Source organism: Plectropomus leopardus, chromosome 17 (assembly GCF_026936395.1).
Source record: "Plectropomus leopardus strain MGB_pleo_1.0 chromosome 17, ASM2693639v1, whole genome shotgun sequence".
Lineage (NCBI taxonomy): Eukaryota > Metazoa > Chordata > Actinopteri > Perciformes > Serranidae > Plectropomus > Plectropomus leopardus.
The window spans coordinates 15,572,665-15,593,064 of record NC_142192.1 but is presented as its reverse complement, the minus strand read 5'-3'; the positions used below and the strand labels follow the sequence as shown (position 1 = coordinate 15,593,064).

The 20,400-nt window shown below is 41.3% G+C and overlaps 2 protein-coding genes and 1 long non-coding RNA gene across 8 annotated transcripts in view; 2 read left to right on the top strand and 1 right to left on the bottom strand.

The window, feature by feature from the left end:
• Positions 1 to 2,393: 2,393 nt before the first annotated feature.
• Positions 2,394 to 5,247, top strand: npy (neuropeptide Y). The gene is made up of 4 exons (XM_042506476.2): positions 2,394 to 2,502; positions 2,816 to 3,003; positions 4,744 to 4,833; positions 4,919 to 5,247. The coding sequence occupies exons 2-4, from the start codon at positions 2,816 to 2,818 to the stop codon at positions 4,938 to 4,940; spliced, it is 300 nt and encodes a 99-aa protein (XP_042362410.1). The 5' UTR covers positions 2,394 to 2,502; the 3' UTR covers positions 4,941 to 5,247.
• Positions 5,248 to 6,894: 1,647 nt separating this feature from the next.
• pals2b (protein associated with LIN7 2, MAGUK p55 family member b) overlaps positions 6,895 to 20,400 on the top strand; it is a 28,427-nt gene continuing 14,921 nt past the window's right edge. For 3 of the 6 annotated variants that reach the window (XM_042506796.2, XM_088090214.1, XM_088090213.1), the window contains exons 1-3: positions 6,896 to 7,043; positions 15,414 to 15,476; positions 19,376 to 19,633. In XM_042506796.2, the coding sequence (XP_042362730.2) occupies positions 19,501 to 19,633 (133 nt within the window). In that variant the 5' untranslated portion in view covers positions 6,896 to 7,043; positions 15,414 to 15,476; positions 19,376 to 19,500. Of the gene's footprint in view, positions 7,044 to 15,413; positions 15,477 to 19,375; positions 19,634 to 20,400 lie in introns of all 6 variants that reach the window. The other 3 variants (XM_088090216.1, XM_088090215.1, XM_088090212.1) reach the window with 2 other exon arrangements.
• Positions 7,671 to 13,641, bottom strand: LOC148186629 (uncharacterized). Its single transcript, XR_015779424.1, has 2 exons — positions 8,831 to 13,641; positions 7,671 to 8,205 (listed from the first exon to the last, which is right to left on the bottom strand). It is a non-coding gene; the product is annotated as an uncharacterized LOC148186629 (long non-coding RNA).

The following is a 20,400-nucleotide window of genomic DNA, read 5'->3' as shown; positions in this document are numbered from 1 at the left end:
TCCGTTTCAAAATGTTGTAAACGTCCCTGCCCTCATACTTGCATGCATCCTTTATGATGGCATAGATACAGCCAATAGACTGCACTAGAGGGCGGAGTCAAAAGTTTCAGACAACAACAAATAAGGCAACAGTGAAGGAGGTCGTAATAATGTACCTTTTAATGGAAGCAGCCTTGTAGATGGTGGTGGTCTGTAGAGGCTATTAAATATGTCAACGCATGTGGATGGACTTTGTTGTCTCCAGTGTTCCAGTGTTGGTTACCATGTGCTTGTGTTCTCTAAACATAACTACATGCCGCATCATCCCACTAAGTGCATTTGTTGACATCACACATGGCGGCATCCTGGAGCCTAAATGGCAGACACTGAAGGATACCTAAAACATAACGTGTAGACACTGAATTCAACTTCAAAGCAGCAATACGTAGTGGAATGACAAGGTGTTGGGCATTCACTTGCAAAATATCAACTGTCAAATGAATATGCACCAACCAGGAAAAGACTCATAAGGACTTCAAAGTGACACAAGGAGACAAAAAATGACCATAAAGAGACACAAACCCACAAAAAGATGCATAATGGCCACAAAGAGTCTGTGTGTTTTGCGCCTATGTAGGAGAGGTGATGGGGGCCTTTGCATATCTGTGCCCAGGAGGCATTGTCTTATAATATGCCCATGGATGACAGTGTAGTGTTGACTGTCAGCCTTCCACTTTGGTAAAAACTGAAATATATCTTTCTAACTTTTTCTGGATTGCACTGAAATTATGTACATGTGTTTATGCTGCTACCATGACTGATGGCCCCTAATGTTTTTTGTTCTTAACTGACAGGAGTGTAACCCAACATGGCCTCTTCATTTTGGTCTGCTTTAAGGATCGATGAGTTGTGCATTCAGAGGATGCACATTTGGTCATATCTTCAGATGTCACCTGTGTCTAAAACACTGATGCTGGCATATTTATCCCTACTGATCATATTAAATTTAGAGACACTTCACTCAGTCTGATGTTTAAGCAAACATTGACTGACCTCTCAACTTTGTCGCTTTATGCATCTGCTTCATTCACATGTCTGACACTTATAGGCACAAGATGTTTGCTTAAAAAAGGTGTTATACCTATTTAACTGAACCATTGAATGTGTGTATGTGTATGTGTGTATCCCCTGAAGAGGACTAGAAGTTCTAATTCCTGCCTGCGATCATCATATTTCGGTCATGACTTTGTGCTCCATGTTCCCTCACTTGCGCTTCATTCCTCATCTCCCTCTTAACATCCTGTTTTAGACAAAAAAAGCCCTTAACACATCCTCTGCGCAACTTAAAAAGCAGCACTGCTGACGAATACTGATTTTGACAGATTATATGGCTGTGAGCCAGTATACAAAAGGATTATGAATAGGGTGTAAATGAAGCACTTGGTGATACAGATTCACTCAAAGTGCTATTTGGGTTTTCTTATTAAGTGGGTTTCTTGGAGATTGGGCTCTTCTTTGACTGACGTGTCTTGATATTCACATTTAGGCCTTTTGTTGGTGTCGAGTGTCCCAGTCTCTCTTTCCTGGTGGAATGAAGCGCAAAACGAAATTAGTGGACCAATTCAGTCATGTCAAAAAAGAAGCTCATGTACACGTGACTCTGTTTGAGATCTTTTTATTCCAGATCACCCGAGGCGAGCTTCTTTCGGTGAGGACGATTCATTTGAAGTTCGCCCACTGTGTCACATTTCTGCCATCCCTTTGTGACTTCAGATGTGATTATTGATCCCATTATGCAGAAGAATCATGACTTGATTGGGAAATAATTTATCACCTTCTTCCTTATAGAGAAGCCTCATGAACACCAAAACATCAGACTCAGCGTGTGTGTCAATCTGTTTGGCATTGAGTTTGAATGCCACAGTTATTAAGAGGGTGTATGTGTGGCAAATGTGCCTGTTTATGTACAGACACCTGCACTTGAAACAGAAAATTCAATGTTTGTCACATGAACAGCACAGTTTAGTAATATTTCCAGAAGGAATATTGTGTATCACGTGTCCTACTGTGACTTTGTAGTGAATTTATTATACTTTCTATAATGTTGCAACTGTACTTTAGAAACATTAGTTGTCTGATTTTACTTGTAGTAATGTAGTCTAATTATAGCAGCTGGATTGGCCACATTCTTTAAAAAAACGACTTTATCACTAATCCCTCTTGACTCATTGGGGAAAAAACAAGCTTATTAACTCACTCTATTTTTAATTTGCATTGTTATTTTACGTCTTTTAAATTCATGTAAACAGCCTTTTTAAAAAGCACATAAATGACAGCATCAGCAGTGACGTCCACACGGAGAAAGGCAGAGACTTGCGCTAAACGGAGCGCTGCTCTGACGCGTTTTTTCTGCAGCGTGTCTGGCGCACGCGGATATAAAAGCCAGCGCGCACCAAGCGCCCAGAAGAACAGAAGAGACTCCTCAGGACAGCGCGCAAATCTGCCTCTGAGCCTCTGGGAAATGTAAGTACCTTGATATTTGAATTACAAAAAGCTTGATTTGAAAGTATTAAACTTATTTAATATCCCTTGACATGACTTTCAGTAATTATCTGCTGGTTAGGACGCAAAGATATTGAAAATCTTTCACTTAGAAACATATTTACTAGCATATTTACCTTTTTACATCTACTCTTTAAGCAATGAGCAGTGAGCAGTTATAAGTCTTTGCTCAATAAATAGATACAATTTAAAGAAGGAATAAATGCATAGTGGAACAAGTATGATTTATCATGGACTCACAGTTTTTACCTGTTTTTGTTACTCTCTTGGTCAGATGCATCCTAACTTAGTGAGCTGGCTGGGGACTCTGGGGTTCCTGCTATGGGCGCTGCTGTGCCTGGGCGCCCTGACGGAGGGATACCCGGTGAAACCGGAGAACCCGGGGGATGATGCCCCAGCGGAGGAGCTGGCCAAGTACTACTCAGCCCTGAGACACTACATCAACCTCATCACAAGACAGAGGTGGGCGGAATAATAACTCATCTCTGCTGGAACAGAACAGAGAGCTTATTATTATGGTTGGAGTTAATTTAATTACAAACTAACAAGGAGTACTCTGCATCTTTTTTTCCTCACATGACTGGATTGGAAATATTTGTCCACCTTATTGTAGTCTATTTCATTGTTTTTTGTCCAAATCTATAAATTTAAGTTCAGTGGTCTGACAGTATATTCTTTCAATTTCACAGCCATTTTCTCCTTAGCTTTATACTACTTCCAAGTTCGCAGTTGTAGGAATGCAGGATTTAGTTTTGGTGAATTGTTTGTGATGGTGGCTGAAAAGTCCCACAGAGAGAATGCAGTGGTCTTTTTTGGAAACTTTCTTTAACATTTGGCATTTCTCTGTGCTGAAAATAGAATTTTCCTTGCCCTATGCAAGCTTTCCCTGGCGCCCCCTAACAATTTAAAAAATATATATTATTATTATTATTATTATTATTAGCAGTAGTAGTAGTGGCAGCAGCAGCAGTAGTAGTAGTATTTAATATATATTTATTGTATTTATTACTGACAAGAACAAGAGGTATTGAGAAATTAGCACAGATAAACAACTCAGCCAGCAAACAATAATAATAAAACACAAACAATAAATCAGAGTCAGATTATCTTTATTGTCATTGTGCCAGTATATACAGGAACATTTAGTTGTACTACCTGAGCAGAGCTTAATAAAATAAGAATAAAAGACTAAAACAAATAGTATAATGCAAAAAGCAATTAAGTTAAAAAGCTCACACTCACGCTCACCTACCATTTCAAATATACATGTTCAGTACATACATATGCATAGCCATGAGAATATTGCACATAAAATGAGAACGTTACGCAGGTTTTAAAGGTATGTTACAGTTAGGAGTCTAAGGTGTTTTGGTGCAGTGTTCTTTAGTGCAAAGTTCAGTGTGGCGGTGACTTTGGAGGGAAAGAACTGTACATGTGTCAAGAGTATGTGGCTTTTTTCTTTTCATACTTTCTTACTCTCTCATACACTTCTCTCCATCATTTCCCTCATGTTCCTTTAAAAAATTGGATGGTGCCCTAGGTGGCTGCCTTTGTTGCACATAAGAAGATCCACCTCTGACATTTCTGTTATGTTCTTGACAAAATCAGACACCTTTGACATCAAACAAACAAAGTCCATAAAGTCTGGCCTGTTGGAGCTGTTCAGTCTGAGTTTTTCAGGTCTGTCTGCAGCTTCTCACCATGTTACAAAGCCAAGAACACCCACTGCCCATTTGCCACCTGTAAGAAAAAAAAAAAGAACCTGAGGAGAAGTGAATGCCACAGCCAGCATGGCGTATCCAATCACCCACAGTTTTCAGCTTTCTTCTGAATGTCAGGGGCTTGCATGCTGGCTCCAGGCGTTTAGCCACCCAGGGGGACGAGCGCGCTGGCACAGCTTATCATCTGAGGGACAGAAAAGGAAATATGACCACCTGTGATGCGACTCCTGTCTGCCCCTGCAGGGTCTCGGTCTGACTGTGCAGAGTCTTCACTGAGCTTATAATTGGACATATGACACAAGGACATGCAGAGTAATAGGTTCAGTTATTTATTTCCCTGTGCTCATTTGAGCCAAGGTCTCTTTTCCTTTGGTGTTTTTTTTTTCCTTTGATAGCCAAAAGGTCCACCTTGGTGCTAAGCCCTTTAAATTTCTATTTATCCAGTTAACTACAAATCTGTGTGTGTCTTTCTGTGTCTCAGGTATGGAAAAAGGTCCAGTCCCGAGATTCTGGACACACTGGTCTCAGAGCTGTTGTTAAAGGAAAGCACAGACACTCTCCCACAGTCAAGGTGTGTAAAACTGTGAGTGTGAAAGCTTCCAACTGTTGTAAGTCTTACAGAAAAATGACCTTGTCCTTTGTCTCTCTCTCATCAGATATGACCCATCATTGTGGTGATCATCGGTGTTGGCTCCACGTCATAGCTGCCCCGCTGCCACTGACATTCTGACCTCTGCACATCTGTCACCACATACCCTCCTACACCAAACAACCACCCTGCCTCTGCCCCTTTTACCTCTATGAGCCGCCACGTATACTCAATCCCTCCTCCTCAACCATCAGCTACAACTGCTTCAAGTATGTGCCATAAAATTGTAAATAGTTTATTCAGAGTTCTCATCTGTGAAACATAAAAGTTAAGTGGGGGAGGGCATGTTGATTGTATTGTATAATTGTGCTATTAAAGATTAATTGTTTGAAGAAATGTGCTTCTTTGCATTTGTTTGGGAGAGAGATTTCCTTTTACACTAACTGCAGTCATTGTGTTAAACCATGGAAAAATGTGTGTGTGTGTGTGTGTGTGTCTGTGTGTGTGTGCGTGTGTAATATATTCACTCAACACCCAGTTGTCAGATTAGAGAAGTTAGAAGATTAGAGAAGAGAAAACAGCTGCCCTAAATGCTTCCCTGATGTAAAAATGTTTTGGTTTTTTTTTACACCTGTTCTCCTGGCACATCTCAGACACTGTTTGCTTCTGTAATGATGATCTCAGTGATGAGTTTGGACTTGCTGTGCTGCACCTTTCCTCCCAGCTAAATTCCATGGCTGTACCAGCTATTGTAGCTCTGTGTCACTGAATAATAGAGCAAAAGTACATTTACAGGATTCAACAAGCTTGGATGGTCCAGTAAAAAGCTTATGTGGTCAGAAAACATCAATTTAAAACTGTCAATTGGGTAGCTAATGGCGCTCTCTTGTGGCCAGAAGGATAAGTGCCTACTCTGAAACTAAATGAAGGGAGAAATGGCATTTCCAGGAGCATTATTGCAATTACACGAGCGGTTAGCCTACCGCAACCTGACATCAAATCAGCCCATAGAGCACAAATCAAGCAGTTAAGAGGCTCTGCAGACACACAGTCTGCAATGGAAGTGAGATAACCCAAAGGACAAAAATACATTCACCTGGGGACCTGATAAGTTTTTGGTATTCATGTGGTGCTTTAACATTTTACCCCAAGTGTGAAGCAAGCATGTCATTGCTGACACTGAACCACGAACTGACTTCACCACTTCATGGCTCTGCCTCTACCAGCCAAAGTGGGGCTCTTAATTTTTTATTTTAGTCCAAGGACCCAACTACATATATAAAATTGAGTTAAATATTAAACTTGGCCCACACGTGTAGGGCAGCCTATAGTGCCATGTATAGCCTATGTATTTTCAGACATTTTCATCTTTGGAGAAAAAAAAGTTCAAATATTTAGCTATCAAACAGTAATCTGGCCCCAACTAGGATACGCAATGGCCCCACAAACATTTTCCAATAACACAATAATACAATTTACAATAAAAAATTACAATAAAAATAAAGTGATTCACACTGGGAATTGTTTGTTTTTTTTTTGTAATTTTAGTAGGCCTGTAGGCTACAAATGTCAGAGTGCATCAAGAATAGAGCTTGTTTATAAAAGAAAAGTGCCAGTGGAGTATACTCAGCAAACTCCGACAGAGGTCCTAGCTTGGCTCCTAGAAATGTCCCTAAAGCCCAGGAATGTCCTAAAATCTGAGAAATGTCTTAAAATCTAAAAAAAATCCCCAAATGCTAGAAGTGTCCTAAATCCTAGAAAAATGTATGAGGCCGCTGTGACTTGCCCCTGGCCTCTAGTCATTTTGCAAAAGTGGCCCCAAAGTGAAGCCAAGTTGAGTATCCCTGCTTCATATGCGTATGCTTTCTGTGGTAGCATGCTTTAATATCCATAGCCTACATGGTATATATGAAATGACGCTAACATGTATTTATGTGAATGGACGTGTGTGTGACATTGTGAGAGACAAAAAATACTACATGCTACTATGCATTCACTTAGCGAGGGTTGTACCTCAGCTGCCATTGGTCGACGCTCGCTGACGTCATGGGAGAAGGCGGGGCGTGTTTGTTTGATTGGCGTCGTGTTCTCTGGTAGTCTGCTGCGGGACCAGGACAGACAGCTGAGGGGGGCCTGAATGTCCAACCGGGACGGTCGGTGGACTACCGCGAACTCACACGCACGATTCACAGGTAAGTCACGTCTCGTGATCATATTTGTGATGTGAAGGTTTTGAATTCATTCATCCTCTGGCTCTCAAACGAGAGACAAAGACACTTTGCCGTGTTTGAGGTGCAGTAGAGTTTGACAGAAGGGGAGGTTTGCCCCCTATAGAGCCCGCTCTGCTGTGAGAACAGGCTTTTTTTTCACGCACAAATCAGTTTGCGTTGGGCGCCCATTGTGGAGAGAGTCCTTTTCCCTTTTCCTGCATATCATGAGGAAGGATACAGCGGATGGGTTGTAGTCGTAAGTGTGCGCACGCCACAATGGCTCGGATGGGTAACAAAAAATGGCCGCACGTGTGGCGAGATCGGTGTGAATGTACAGTTGTCTGGTCAGCCAAAACGGCGCAAGCGTTTGGCACGGATCTGGTGCAGGGTTCAAAGCGCACGGTAATCTGGCGCACGGATGTGGCCATGCGTCAGAACCGTGGCGTTGATCCGTGACTGGGAAGATAGTGCTCGCAGCATGAGGTTTGGACGCTGTACCGTCCTGAAATGATAGACTGCAACATCTACAAGCAAAGGGTAGTTGGCTTGAGAAAAGACAGAGAGCTTTGACTATCAAAGCAAGTCATACACAGTAATATGTGCGCCAGGTTGAACATTTCTCCCATTTTATTGTCTAGAAAAACTTTCACAACAAACATCAACAAAGCTTTGTTTGTTTTGAGCCGATGCTGATTGAAGAGGGGGACCGGTGGTTTGGCACAGACTGGCCGACCGGAGACGCAGCCAGACGGTGCTATTGATTTTTATTTTTTGTCCTCCGCTGAAATATATGAGTTCACCGCCTACTAATAATCCACTAACACGATGTCAGAGCCACTTTATGTGAGCACTCAATCGAAACATGAAACCACTTCCATTTCACAACAGCTCTCAATGAATCTTCCTTGCTCTGAGGAGCACGGGGTCATTTGGCGAGGTTTAGCTGTTTAGCCTCACGCACGTGATGGGGGAAGCCCATGCACATACGCAACATCCTTGGGGATCCTTCCTGGGAGGGGCAATATGGGCCACCAGACCACTTGTAGAGGGGGCAGCATGGATCTTGTTGCATCTTAACTGGAGTTTATGGATCTTTCTCTCTTCCTTTGAGTCTTGTAAGAAGCCCTAATCAAATTTGTTGAATCTAATAGGAGGAACAAAAGGAGGAAGGGAAGGAGACAGTCAGTTTAGTGCATTAGAGTAAATCTGTAGTCCCTGGGCAGGGATATCCAGCTAGACGTCTTAGTCAGGATGACCTTTATTGTTCTGCTGAAGTAGGTGGAATAAGGCACAAACTTCTCAGCCCTTGTATGAATATTCCTTCCTGTCAGCAGGGTGGAGAGGAACGTGAATTTCAAGTTGTACGCCCGTGTTTGAACATAGAGTCTGAATCATTCAGAGGCCATATCTAAAGCTCAGAACCTTTTACTTTTCCATTATTAATACACAACTATAGGAGAGATGGTACAGAAAAAAAGATGAGAGGGATAGAGCAAGAGAGATAGAGAAAGGGACACAAACACACACACACACACACACACACACACACACACACACACACACACACACACACACTGACAGGAGTGACTCACACTTCCCGGCTATGAACAACACATGTAACGGAGGGTTGTTATCGACACACCTAAAATCAACCCTCCCTGTCCTGCACCAGGCTGCACCTCCCTGCATTTAACGCATAACTGACTCCATCACAGCAATCATGAGCTAACTGCATCTCTGTCAAGAAAGTACACAACTGAATGACTAACCTGTGCAGAGAGGAACATTATCTCAGAGGGAACTTTGTGTGGAACTGCCACAGGGCAAATGTTGTTGTTTTTTTGCTGCAGCCTAGAGTGCTGATTCGCCAGATTTCATCCATCACTAAGGCCTTAAAGGGGCACTCCACTGCAGATAAACAATAACACAAATCATGAGACGGTTTGGTTTTATATAGAATCACATTCATTTGACTTTGGTCACCTTTGTAAAGAAAGAAATGTTAAATTTGTGATGCACCGTGGATAAAACTCCAAAGACAACCGGCAGATCAAGATGTGAAAACAATGATGCATTTTAGATAATAATACCAGCATATTTCCTGATTTAAAAAAGTCATCTGCTTATGAGATTATTGAAGGTCATCCTGTAAGAGCACTAGCTCAAAGTCATATTCATTTGAACCTGAGCAGCACAGGTATAACACTGGGGGTCAGCAATATGGCCCCAAAATAATATCACGGTATTTAAGGGTAACAACATTCTTGATGATATGACAAAATACTGAAATACACAGAAAACAAGTTTTTATTAATTTTAAGAGCACACAATTGCATCAGTATAAGTGTTATGGGTTTTACACATCAGCGTAACATCAGTAATCGTAAGGACAGTTAGCCTCCAAATCTTCAATAAAAAACAAGACAAAAATTATTTGATTTCTTTAGTTTGTAAATAAAAACAGTAAATGGTGACAAATTCGCTCTCAGCCATGCTTGTTGTTGCTGTGTATAACGGTATGATGTCATTATGTCACCAGTTAGTAATCACACACACACACACACACAGTATAACCCTATAAAGGAGATGCATGTGTTTGCAATTCTTGCCAGATGAGCTGAGAAAAAGGCAAACACGCTGGGTAAACTCAATTGAGACTAATTTCCTTCCCTTATCAGCTCCTCCTGCTCTCCTCTCACACCAAATTTTCCCCATCCAACATCACACGACATCATTTTTCCCATTTTTAAACTTTGCAGTCATGTTAAGTGCTCTTGCATCATTTCGCCCTCCCCCATCCCCTTCCCTATCTTCCCCCTTAATACTAATGATCAGTAACTAAAGTGCTGGGAAGGGAGAGAGACTGAGAAGAAGCAGGCACAGCCATGTGGCGAGTTAGATTATGTCACGAGGTGCTCATTATTAAGACCACTGTGTGTTTGGTGCCGAAGGGTTTTGACAAGTAATTATATCATCCCAAGCTGCGTGGCAAAGCACAGACACCCCACCAGCTGGAACCTCACAGAGGAGGAGAATGAGGTCATTTTTGGTGATGCGGAGGAAAGTGCGATGATGCAACAATTCATGTCTTTGTGTTTAATGGTGGTAATTTAGATTGCAGTTGTGCATGAAGGATAGAGGTAAGCCTGAATCAGCAGAAAGGTGGATAAAAGATGCATTCTCATCATTTGTGGTAGAGTTGGGAAGAGTGAACTGATTTCGTGAATTTTCTCTAGACAGCAGCATCAAGAGCTCCAATATGAGTGTGATAACTGGTTAGAAAACATGTTTTTGATACAGATAATAATCTGCTAAAATGGCCATTTTGGGGTTAGCAGTGTAATCATCATATAGCAGCTGTGTTAACACATAGAGTGACCTACATAGGGTTTGTCTGGAGGCAGAGGGTGATGGGTGTGAGGCAGGACAGGACGGGGTTTGTTATATGAATAGCAACACACACACACACACACACACACACACACACACACACACAAATACACACAGCTTCCTTGAATATCTTGTGCCCCTCTATAACCCACTACCATACTAGTTTCGTACAGTGGGAGCGCTGCAGCTCAGCACTCAGGACAGTTTCATGATTGCCCTTTGCTACCCCTGGAGTCAGCTAATGAAGTGACATCTGGGCTCCCAGGCAGGACAGAGCTCAGTGGCCTCTTTTGTGATTCTCAAGCCACTGAGAGGAACTGAGAGTGACGGCTTCTCTGAGAGCCCTGTGTCCCCGGCTCTGTGGTGCACAGGGGGGGAAAGTTTTTGTCAGGTAGAGAATAGATGCTGAGAAAATGTATAGGCACTAATTGAATGGATTCTCCAGGATGGAAGCACTATGGGCTTGACTGTGTGTGTATTTGTGTCACGATCCCCTAAGGATGTTGCACTGTCAGTGGCATGCCCAGACTTTTTTTCTTACTGGGGTAGCCCAAGTGGGGCACTGACTTGAAAGATAACATGAAAAGATAGATAGACCTACCAATCACAACATGAAACACCCTGTCCTTTGTTTAAATATATCTATTCAAATCGATTTTTTAATTTTTATCTATTTGTCTTAAATGCCAAAAACCCCATGTTGTATATTTGGTTTTTTTTTGTTTCTACATTGGAAAAAAAATGGAAAAAAGGTTCACTCTGTAAAAGTACTTAACAAAGATGACTGTATGACTGTTGCTATTAAGTGAAACCTATAAACGAAAATTTAGTTCAACCTGATTGGTGGCCAATCAGGTTTCAGGGATGGCCTGTCCCACCCCAGGGCACTACCTAGACACGGCCCTGTGCACCATACTCTGTACTAGACTATGAATTCATGAAATGTGCTCATTGAGACTCTGTGGTTAGAGGTAGAGTGAGATTTCCTGCTAGCGTGACTAGAACTGGTGGAATTAAAACCACACAGCCTGCTGATGTTTGTCTGAGCTTTAATAACGTGCATATGCACACACACACACACACACACACACACACACACACACACACACACACACACACACACACACACACACACACAGGTTTACATGTGTCAGACAGCGACAATGTTTTGTACAAAAACAAACCCTATGATCCGCCCATAATCCTGCTCCCATGAGCTGTCCATCATCTAAGTGCCTGGCAACCAGGGGGCACTCAGAGGGCGCTCTGTTGGCTCGTCCCTGCCTGCGCAGCAGCCAATGGCAGCCGGGATCACAGATGACAACTTCCTGTGATTTTCCGTCTGTCCCAAGAAGAGAAAAGAGGAGCGGATAGTGACGGTGATTAAGGGACATCAGAGGAGTCCAGTGTATGATCAGAGTTTAAATCAGTTTGAGAAAGGTCGACTTGGCTGGTGAAACATTCAGTTGCGTGTTGTAACCTCGTTCCTAGTCCTTGAGATGACCTGGCTTTGCATGCAAGGGCATACACAAACTTTCAGCTTCATTCTATGAAAAGCAAATTCACAGAAAGCATTGGCAACAATCAGAAACAAAGCAATTTTGGTGCAAAGGGGAACTACAGTTACCTTGCAGAGTCTGGAAACAGCGAAAGCATTACATTACAGAGGTGTTTGTATTCGAAGACCACTCCCACCACCCTCTTCTCTCTCTTTCTCATCTCATCCTCCCAAGACTTAAAGGCTTTTCCCACAACTCTATTTAATCTTTAAGGATTCTCCTCTCTGGCTCCTGTCTTTCATGACTCCCAAAGTGCCTTTTATCTATGTCTTCTCCGTCTTCTCTGAAATTCTCCCACTCCTCTGCCAATTTTTATCCACTCCTCTAAAATCAAGCAGTGACCCTTCCCATCTACTCTTGCTTGGATTTCCTCCTCCTCTGTTCTCTCCACCCTCCCCACTTGGACCTTTGATTGGCCCGGCCTGGCTCCTATCCTGCGGTGCGGTTGATTTGGCGAGGAACTGCACCGGTGGCTTTGCCTCCATTAACATTCTTCCAAGGGATATCTTTCACTTCCAATGAGCGTCCCGAGCCTGATTGTAATCTGTGTTGCGTAATGAACCGTCCTCTCGCTCTCTCTTCCTCTTTCTTTCTCTCACACAATAAAGAACCAATTAGCTCCAGCACGACGGGTGTAAAGACCCCGGAACAGCAACAAGTGATAATGGTATATCAGTGATGAGTAGATGTCCCCTGTGTGTTGTAATCACCATGTAAATGTTTTGCGCTTGGGAACAGTTGGGATCGTCTTCCAGAAGAGACAAGGTTGGCATGACCCAAAGCAGCAAACAAACTTAAAGGCATAGTTTGGATTTTTAAAGTGGGTATGTCGATGGCCAGTGTATAGAAAAATCATATAATAAGTCCTAAAACCTGGAAATGAATCAGTATTTCAGCACCTCTGGTTCCCTTGTCTTAAAGTCAGTGGGTTTTCGGTTTGAAGTTTGCAAAGAGGTCTGTGGATAATACAAGCTGAAGAGACTTCACCCCACTCGTGAACCTTGAAGCTTTATGTGTCTTAAAAAAGGCGGTTGCTAACAAGTGGCTAAATGAGACTACAAAACAACATCACATCTGGCTGCCCGGAGGCATGGCTTTTTAGCCTCGTAGCGGTAGTGACGCAACCTTGGTTTAGTTCATTATTGCCTAACATTAGCTTTTTAGTTCTGGCAATTACATTAAAGCCTCAGAAATCCTCAAAGTGGTGTTCATTTGTTAAGATTATCCTGCTGAACAAAATACGTAAGTATCATAAATGTTTGTTCGCCACAGAGCTTATTTCCTGCAAAATCCAATTGAAAAATACCATAGGCATTTTGACAAGGTAACTATCCCTTTAAGGTTGAAAGGACAGTGTAATCTCTTCTTGGGAATGTGTGTTTATATACCAATATTTTGAATTTTAGGACATTTAGTGCTTTAGATGCTTTTACACACTGTTTTAACAGAGTGAGCTGATAGGATCTCTGATTTTTATAGCCCAACTATCCCTCCTTTCCTCCGGGCAAGAGAAACAGCGAGATAGAGGGAAGGAGGAAGAGGCTGAAAGAAATGAAGCGTGGAAGAGTGATAATCTATTGTTTTGTGGGTGATTGCAGGCATCAGTTATTTGTAATCACTCAGTTTAATTGTTTTTTGTCTTTTTGCTGGCTTGCATTTTCTAATGGTCCATTTCACAATGGCCATTCAGAGCTGCATGAATGGTTTAAGTACTGCCGTATTTTGCAGTTCTGAGAGACAGATGATGCTTTAAACATCGTACAGTGGGGTTGGGGTTGTTGAGTCACTTATGACCTGAAACCGGAGAAAAAGTAAGGAAATGACCTTTGAAACTGGGTTTGGATCTAATACAGATGCCAATAAATGTGAGTGAATTTCATTCAGATTACTGAGTTTAAAATGTCCTTCTTTACCTTGGAAATAGCAAAACAATCGCAGCACAAGTTTAACTTACCTGCTTTTTTAAAGCTTTTGACCAACTTCTATTGTCTTCATCAGCAGAAGTAGTCTACCCATGTGCTGCTGAACTGTGGACGATAAAATTTACAGTTGTTTTTGAGCACTTCTGCGACTCTTGTTGGCCTAAAAGTTGACGTTGTAAATTGCTTTTCTGGTGAAGACCATGTGATACAACCAAAAGCCCACAGAAAATGGACCTTGATTTGAGATTTTTTTTATTAACTTAATTCGAAACTGATTTGTGGCCGATATTATTTTAAGTGTTTACATAAACGCATAAGTTTTACAAAGATCCAATAATTTTAGTTTGCATGATAAAGCACAGCTGCTTTCTGCGTTGTGTACCATATTTGTTTTTGCATATCAGCAAGTACCTACAATGATATTGATATATATTAGCTAAGGGTGGAGCCCACCAGAGGCCCCATGATATAACATTATCACGATACCTAGGGCACAATACAATATTATTGCTTATAGTTTGCAATATGCTGAGTATTGTGCTCACATATATTGCAATCTAGAAGAAGAAAGTAGAAGGTAGATTTATTAGGCATTTAAACAAAGTTTAAAAAATATAATTACATTTGTCCTTGATCCTGCTCTATCTCTGGAGATGAAGGATGAGTTGATCAAAATCACCAGATACTGCTATCTATATATTGCCTTTTATTACCCTTTTTCAACTGCAAAATAATAATTACCTAATAAGATAAAGTTTCTTACTTAAGTCATTTTTAGTGCAGCAACATGTATCAAGTGGACTCAAAAAGTTATTCATTTTATTATTCCAGTGGGTGACAAAATGTTTCATTTGTATTTACAATTGTAATAATTTATATAATTAAAAAAAGATAAAATGATACTTTAAATCCCTGTATTGATACAACATTGCCACACAAAATATCATGATCATTTTATCCCCCAGGTCTAATTTTACATGAAACTCATATTGACGTTTTGTTTGCCAGTGAAAGTGAGTGCAGAGTCTTTCTGCGAATGAATGCATACTGCTTTGTCATAACTTTCAGAGAATAGTGGCCATTTACTACGGTAATGGCACCGTGCCAGCTGATGATGCAGCAGGCATCCTCGAATAACTGAGGACAATGAATCGTCCTGGGTGACTCTGTGCGTCGCTCAGAAACGAACAACGGCCTCAGTCTGCAGGCGAGACTCCTTTCTTGCAGGAGCTGGGGATGACATAGATAGATGAAACAGATAATCCACTGGGAAAAAGATAGAGTCACTGAGTGTGTGTGAGGGATGAGCTCGAGTGCAAATCTGAATTCTCAAGCAAGTGTGTATGTGAGGAATGATGAAAACTGGTGTGCAGGAATGCAAGTAGGACTGAATATTTGTGTCTCATAAGGATGAGTCTCTCAAACTTTCACATGTCTCTCTCTCTCTCTCTCTCTCTCTCTCTCTCTCTCTCTCTCTCCAGGGCTTCAAAATTGACTGATGAGCAGCCAGTAGGATCAGGGTTGGGTTACACCGACTGGCACAGGTAAACACAACTTCCTCCCCGCCTCTCCCTCAGCACCGACACAGTGGAGATATTAATCACATGTTTTCTGGATGCTTACATGATTTTGTCAGTTCAGTGGGAGGACTGCCAGTCTTTGAAGCAAGGTTATGCTCAACACTGCTCTTAACAAACTCTCACTTCTAAGGAAGTAAGGAAGTGACTGGTTTTCCTGTGTGTGTTTATATGTCTGTGTGGATTACACGGTTGATAATATTTTCTCTGTACTTAGAGGGCCATGTTAATGTCAATCTAAAACTGTGAAATTGAAGTTTCAGTTTTATATAAGATCTGTATTTATTATTTTACGGCCTATGAATCTTACCCGACTATGGCTGGCAAAGAGCACATCTGTTCACATTATTCAGCTTTGCTGGGTAACAGTATATTTGCCTTGGTGTGGAGTAGTGTATAATGTTTGTCTGGCTTTGACTTTGACTTCATAAATCTGATCAAGGCTACAGCTCCTCTTGCTTTTAGAAATACCAATTTGCTTTCACCGTCATAGAGAAATTGTTTTTTTTTTTTGCTGAGTAATTAACTCCTTGGAACTTCAGCAACTTGGCTTAATCTTGAATCAAAAAACATGTAAGGCTATGAACAGCTTCACAGGAAATTACCCAAAATTAGCAAGGAATTAGTACAAAGTTATGAGACAATTACCTGAAAATTAGCATACAAATTTTTTTTAAAAAAGGTACAAAAAAAAACCAACAGGAAAGTGGCTTGAAAAAATGCAAAAGATTTAAATGTAAATAACTTTAAATATTTTATCATAATTAAATACTGATTTTTGAATCTTTTTCTCCCTGTCTTTCTTTTTTTCTGTGATTTACTGTATATCCATTTATTTATTTTGCTCACAAATTTTCAGTTCATTTTGCAATATTTGGGACATCTCTTGCCAAGCTGATCACTGCCTTCTTAGCCATTTTTTTCACCAGAAATCAAACCAATTTGCTCCGGTTTCAAATGTTTAACTGCTTGTGAAAGGTGTACAAACGCAACACAAGATACTGATGTCGGTCCAGGTTTCAAAGGCTTAACTCAATTATTTTAATGAAACAGCACAATCTTATTTTTGCTCAGGTGGTCAGTTAGTTTCTTAAATCTGTGTTAGCTTCCCATGATGCTTTGTTTTGGAGAAAACAGAGCTGAGTGCACAGTTGTTCTGCCTCAGTCAAACCCTGTGTGAACTCTGCCCTCATTTTCTTATTTCCTAAAGAGAATTAGGTCGACAATTAGAGGACGGTCCGATGTGTGATCAAGAAATTGAAATTTTAATTTAGAGGAATATGTAACACTGTATTAATGCCCAAAGAGCAAATCTTCTCTCACACTTTGGTCAGAGGCAGTGGTTACTAAAGGCCTTTTCAGCAAGTCACTTCGGTGTACATCAGAAAACTGTCGCCAAACCAGGCAGTGTCATACTACTACTCATACTGTTAGCTTTGTAAAGATGTTTGAGCGCTGGATATGGTGAGACACACAGAGAGATTCTGTAATCCCGAGCTTTCGTGGCCGGATTAAAATCCCATGTCCCGGGTTGGGGGAGGGGTTGACTGGTCATGTAGAGGCTGGGGTGGAGGGAGAGGTGGGGTGGATTAAAGCCTACAGATCTGCTTCTCGCACAGCTGTGTCGCTGTGGGAGGGGCCTGTTTTAAATGACTGTAAACATGCCTGTACATCTTGACAACCTCGATATTTCGCATGCAAAAAGGACATCCCCAAAATTCTGCTTAGCTTTTGAAATTGGGTTATGTTATATTATCTAGTAGCAAGAATTAGGACTGCAGGATATGAGGAGGTGATAACGGTATTACTTGCGATAAATAAACAGATAATAAAGTGGACTCAGTTCCGTCTTTTTGCTGCTTTCAGTAAGCTGCTAAAATACAAGAAATTGCTAGTTGAATTTAAATATATATATATAAGAAAATGATTTCCAACATTCTTTTATTGAACAAATAAAACACTGAACTGAACATAAAAGCATCAATAAAAAAAGTTACATTTAAAAGTGCAGTTTTGTACTGATATTCTCTTAAAACTAACAAAAAAAATCCTTAAGTGCAATATTGCTGTCTTTGGTGATGTGTTTATTGTGCATGTTGACATTGCAATGATGATAAAAAACAATGTAAACTATTGTACAGCCCTAACTAAAACACTTGTGTGTGCAGAGGCTTCTTCTTAGCCATGTTAGCGGCGCAGTTCAGGTTATGGTCTTGCTGGCCCCCTCAGGCAGTTGGCCCATCATTTCAGTCCAGACTGACATAGCTCAACAAGTATGGGATGGATTGCCATGCAGTTTTGTAGCCTACAGCCATTTATTCTCCCCAGACTATGTGTCCTAAGAATTTTGGTGATCCTGTGACTTATGATCTAGTGCCACCAGTGGGTCAACGGTGTCACTTAGCCAGTGAAATATCGCAACATCTAGTAGGTGGCTTGACACAAATTTGATACATTTATCGTGTGAACTGTAATAATTGTAATAATTGATATGACCCTGACGTTTTATGTAGCACCACCATCAGGTGAGAATTTTAATTGGCAGAATAGCTTTGGTCTATGATCATATATCCACAAAACTATTCAGCTTCAGCTGTACTGTACAAATCATAGCATGCGAACATGCTTAAATTATATGGTAAAAATGTTAAACATTATAGCCTTCTTGCTAAATATTTGCAGGTTGACACAATCATATTAAGCGTATTTGCATGCTGACATTTGCATTCAGCTTTTGAGCAACACCGTGCCCAACTACAGCCTCACAGACATGCAGGCATGGCTGTAGACGGCCGTTGCCATTTATTTCAAGGACTACCTTGATACAAAATGTTGACACATTTATTTTATGATTAATAATTTTTACTATCTACACAAACTCTTTTCAAATTACTTCTCTGCAAATGATTAAAAAACACAAGGTTTCTACTTAGGAAGTATTGCACCAATAATTTCTCCGAAAAGCATTAATGCTCAGGGGTGCAGCAGTTTAAATTGCAGCCCCAAAATGCACATAATCCAGTCAGCACCTCCAGTCTACTGATTAAGCGAGAAGTGAGGTCGCGAGGTCACATTAATTTAAGAAGAAAGAGAGACCAAAGAAAAAATGAATGAGGGGAAAAAAGCTCCCATTAGGCTGACACATGCTGCTTTAAGGAGGTGGACGACCGCTGAGGGAATACGTCCGAGCACAATCTGCACACGCTGAGAGTTTCTGCAGTGGGGCGCCCAAACCCTGAGCAGTGTGAATGAGAGAAAAGAAAGAGGAAAAGAATGGGAATGTCGGGTCAGGCCCCCTTCAGTAACACTTATGTAAGATTACTTACATAATGACACTTTCAACTGGTGTGTACGTGTGTGTGTTTGTGTGTGTGTGTGCGCCTCTGTCTAGACAAGTGGGGCAACTCAACTTTGGGTGGGGTCGGGGACCCAAGAGGAGGGGTACTCAAGCAAGCCCTCAACAGCAGGAGAGGATTGTGGGATTATGTGTGTGTATGTGTGTGTTATCAGCGGAGGGGGGTTGATGGTTCAGAAGGGAAGGTATTAAAGCCGAAGTGGAGAGAGGGGACTGACAAGCATTGAATGTGTCCACATCTGTGTATGCGATCCAGCTTTCTACCTCTCTCTGTCTCTGTTCACGCCTGTCTTTCTGAACTTATCTTCACATCAGCCTCTTCGCTCTTTAAATTTCTCCCCCTCATCTTTCCTCCTCCTCCTCCTCTCCGCTCCTCTTTCCCTCCTTGTCTCTTAATATCCCCTGATCTTAAGCCCACCCTATTGTTGCTCTCTTTGTGTGTCTTTGCTTCTCTCTGCCCTCAATCCCATCTCTCTCTGTACTCTCTCTCTCTGTGTTTTTGGGAGTTTAGCGGGTCAGCAGTGCCAGACAAGACGATTGGAGGACAGAAGACATAGTTGCAGAACTGCTGGTGGTTGACTAGAGGTTAGCCTTAGCATACTTGTGGCAGCAGAGAGGAAGAAGGAGGGCTTGGCGATGGTCACAGCTATGGAAGATGCCTGTCCCAATGGGGTACGGGAGGAGAAGGAGGAGGTGACGCCCCCGGGACAGCCTGGCGTGGAGGGGCCCCCAGCAGTGCAGTCCACCCAGGAAGCAGATGCGTCTGGAGGTGAGGAAAGGAGGAGGAAGAGGTGGGGTGTCACCTGGGAGGGGAGAGATAATGCAGTCTTTGATTTGTGTGAAAACTTGAGATGGAGGGGTTGATAGAAGGGATTTATGAAATATTAATCATCAGAAGGCTGTATAGTTTGTCGAATAACTCCTGCAAAGTGGATGTCAGATTTTTCTTTAAATGTATGTGATCTGACGATCCTTCAGAGCACTGGTTCCAAACCATTTTTTGTCTGATGTATCCCCACAGCTCTGTCAGATGAACTTAAGTAGGCTACCGCTTTATCATCATCTTCCAAAGCTGCTCACTCAAATGAATTTTAAACAAGGTGTTATTTAACACCATTAATTATATAAAACTGTACTATTTTCATATTTGCATTTGTACAAATGTTACTATGTGGCAAAAGCCAGAGACTTCAACAATTTATCCATGACTTCAATCATTCCACTTCGCACACATGTATCACTTTTAGATATTTTACCCATTTATTTGTTAATTTGACTTTTTATTTCAACCATTTATCGATAACTTTAAGTTATCAGTTCAATGTGTTTCTCGAGTAGCTAAAAGTTATATTCAACTGTTTCAGCTGTCCATCTGTTATCTTAAAATTTTAGCTACAATTTCAACCGTTTGTCTGTTACTTTTAGTTTATTATTTCAACTGTTTATCCATTATCTTAAAGTTTCAGCTTTTAGCTAAAGTTTTGTATGAAAGTTTTAACTAACATTTTTATTGTTTATCCATTACTTTTAGCTAAC